Raw genomic sequence first — 909 nt, 5'->3', positions numbered from 1 at the left:
GGGGGGGTGAGGATGGAGGAAGACGGAGGGAAGGAGAGAGACGGGGTTAGGTACTGAGAGACGTAGTGAAAGGGAAAAGGAGAAGTGAAGAAGAGTATGGTGAATATCTGTTCTGATGCTGTTCTTGCAATTCAGAATAATCGTGACATTCGTATTCCTGCAGTATTATTATTACACATTATTTTAATCTGTTTGTCTTTCGTGAACATTTCCTCATCCTTTCTTTTCCATACCCACCCTGTGACAACCAGTTCTTCCTCCTCCCTAACCCTTTCTCCTCGTGTTCCAGCTTTTCTCCAGTCTTGTCGAAGAACAGTTGTTCAAGCTCACTGTTCACCGCGACCGCGCCCTCAACTACAAGAGCGAGGAGGTTCAGCTGACGGCCGTCGACGAAATATACGTCGAGCAAGACGCCTGCAATGTGGTCCATCGCATGATCGCCCGCGTCAGGATCTTCTTCCTCGGATTCCTGTCAGGTAAACGGGCGTTGCTTTCTGCGTGGGATGTGGCGTGTATTGGGATACTAAAGTGTGGTGTCTGGTGATGCTAAATGGTAGTGTTTGGTGATGCTATAGGGTAATATTATGGGGTGCTAAAAGGTAAGGCCATGAACCACAAACTGAACCCAAACTGAAATCACAAGAGCCTGACACACCAACCCTAAATTACTGTTATAACTATCATCATACTAATAACCTCCCCCGCCCCCCAGGAATGCCTGAGGTGGACCTTGGGATCAACGACATGAGGAAGCAAGGCAAGGAGGTGGTGGGTCGCCATGACATCATCCCAGTCATCACCGAGGAGTGGATTCGACTCGAGGCGGTGGAGTTCCACTGCTGCGTGGACTCGGAGGAGTTCGAGGCGTCCAAACACATCAAGTGAGTTGTGGAATCTTTTGTGGATAGA

The 909-nt window shown here is 49.1% G+C and overlaps 1 protein-coding gene across 1 annotated transcript in view; it reads left to right on the top strand.

The window, feature by feature from the left end:
- Window positions 1-909, top strand: part of LOC119585792 (protein stoned-B-like) — a gene marked incomplete in the record, with an annotated part of 14,622 nt that overhangs the window by 9,293 nt on the left and 4,420 nt on the right. Inside the window, 2 exon segments of the mRNA XM_037934512.1 lie at window positions 290-476; window positions 713-881. Of these exon segments, the coding sequence (XP_037790440.1) occupies window positions 290-476; window positions 713-881 (356 nt within the window).

This window comes from Penaeus monodon, chromosome 20, assembly GCF_015228065.2.
Source record: "Penaeus monodon isolate SGIC_2016 chromosome 20, NSTDA_Pmon_1, whole genome shotgun sequence".
Taxonomy (NCBI): domain Eukaryota; kingdom Metazoa; phylum Arthropoda; class Malacostraca; order Decapoda; family Penaeidae; genus Penaeus; species Penaeus monodon.
This window is presented reverse-complemented; position numbering and strand designations above follow the sequence as displayed.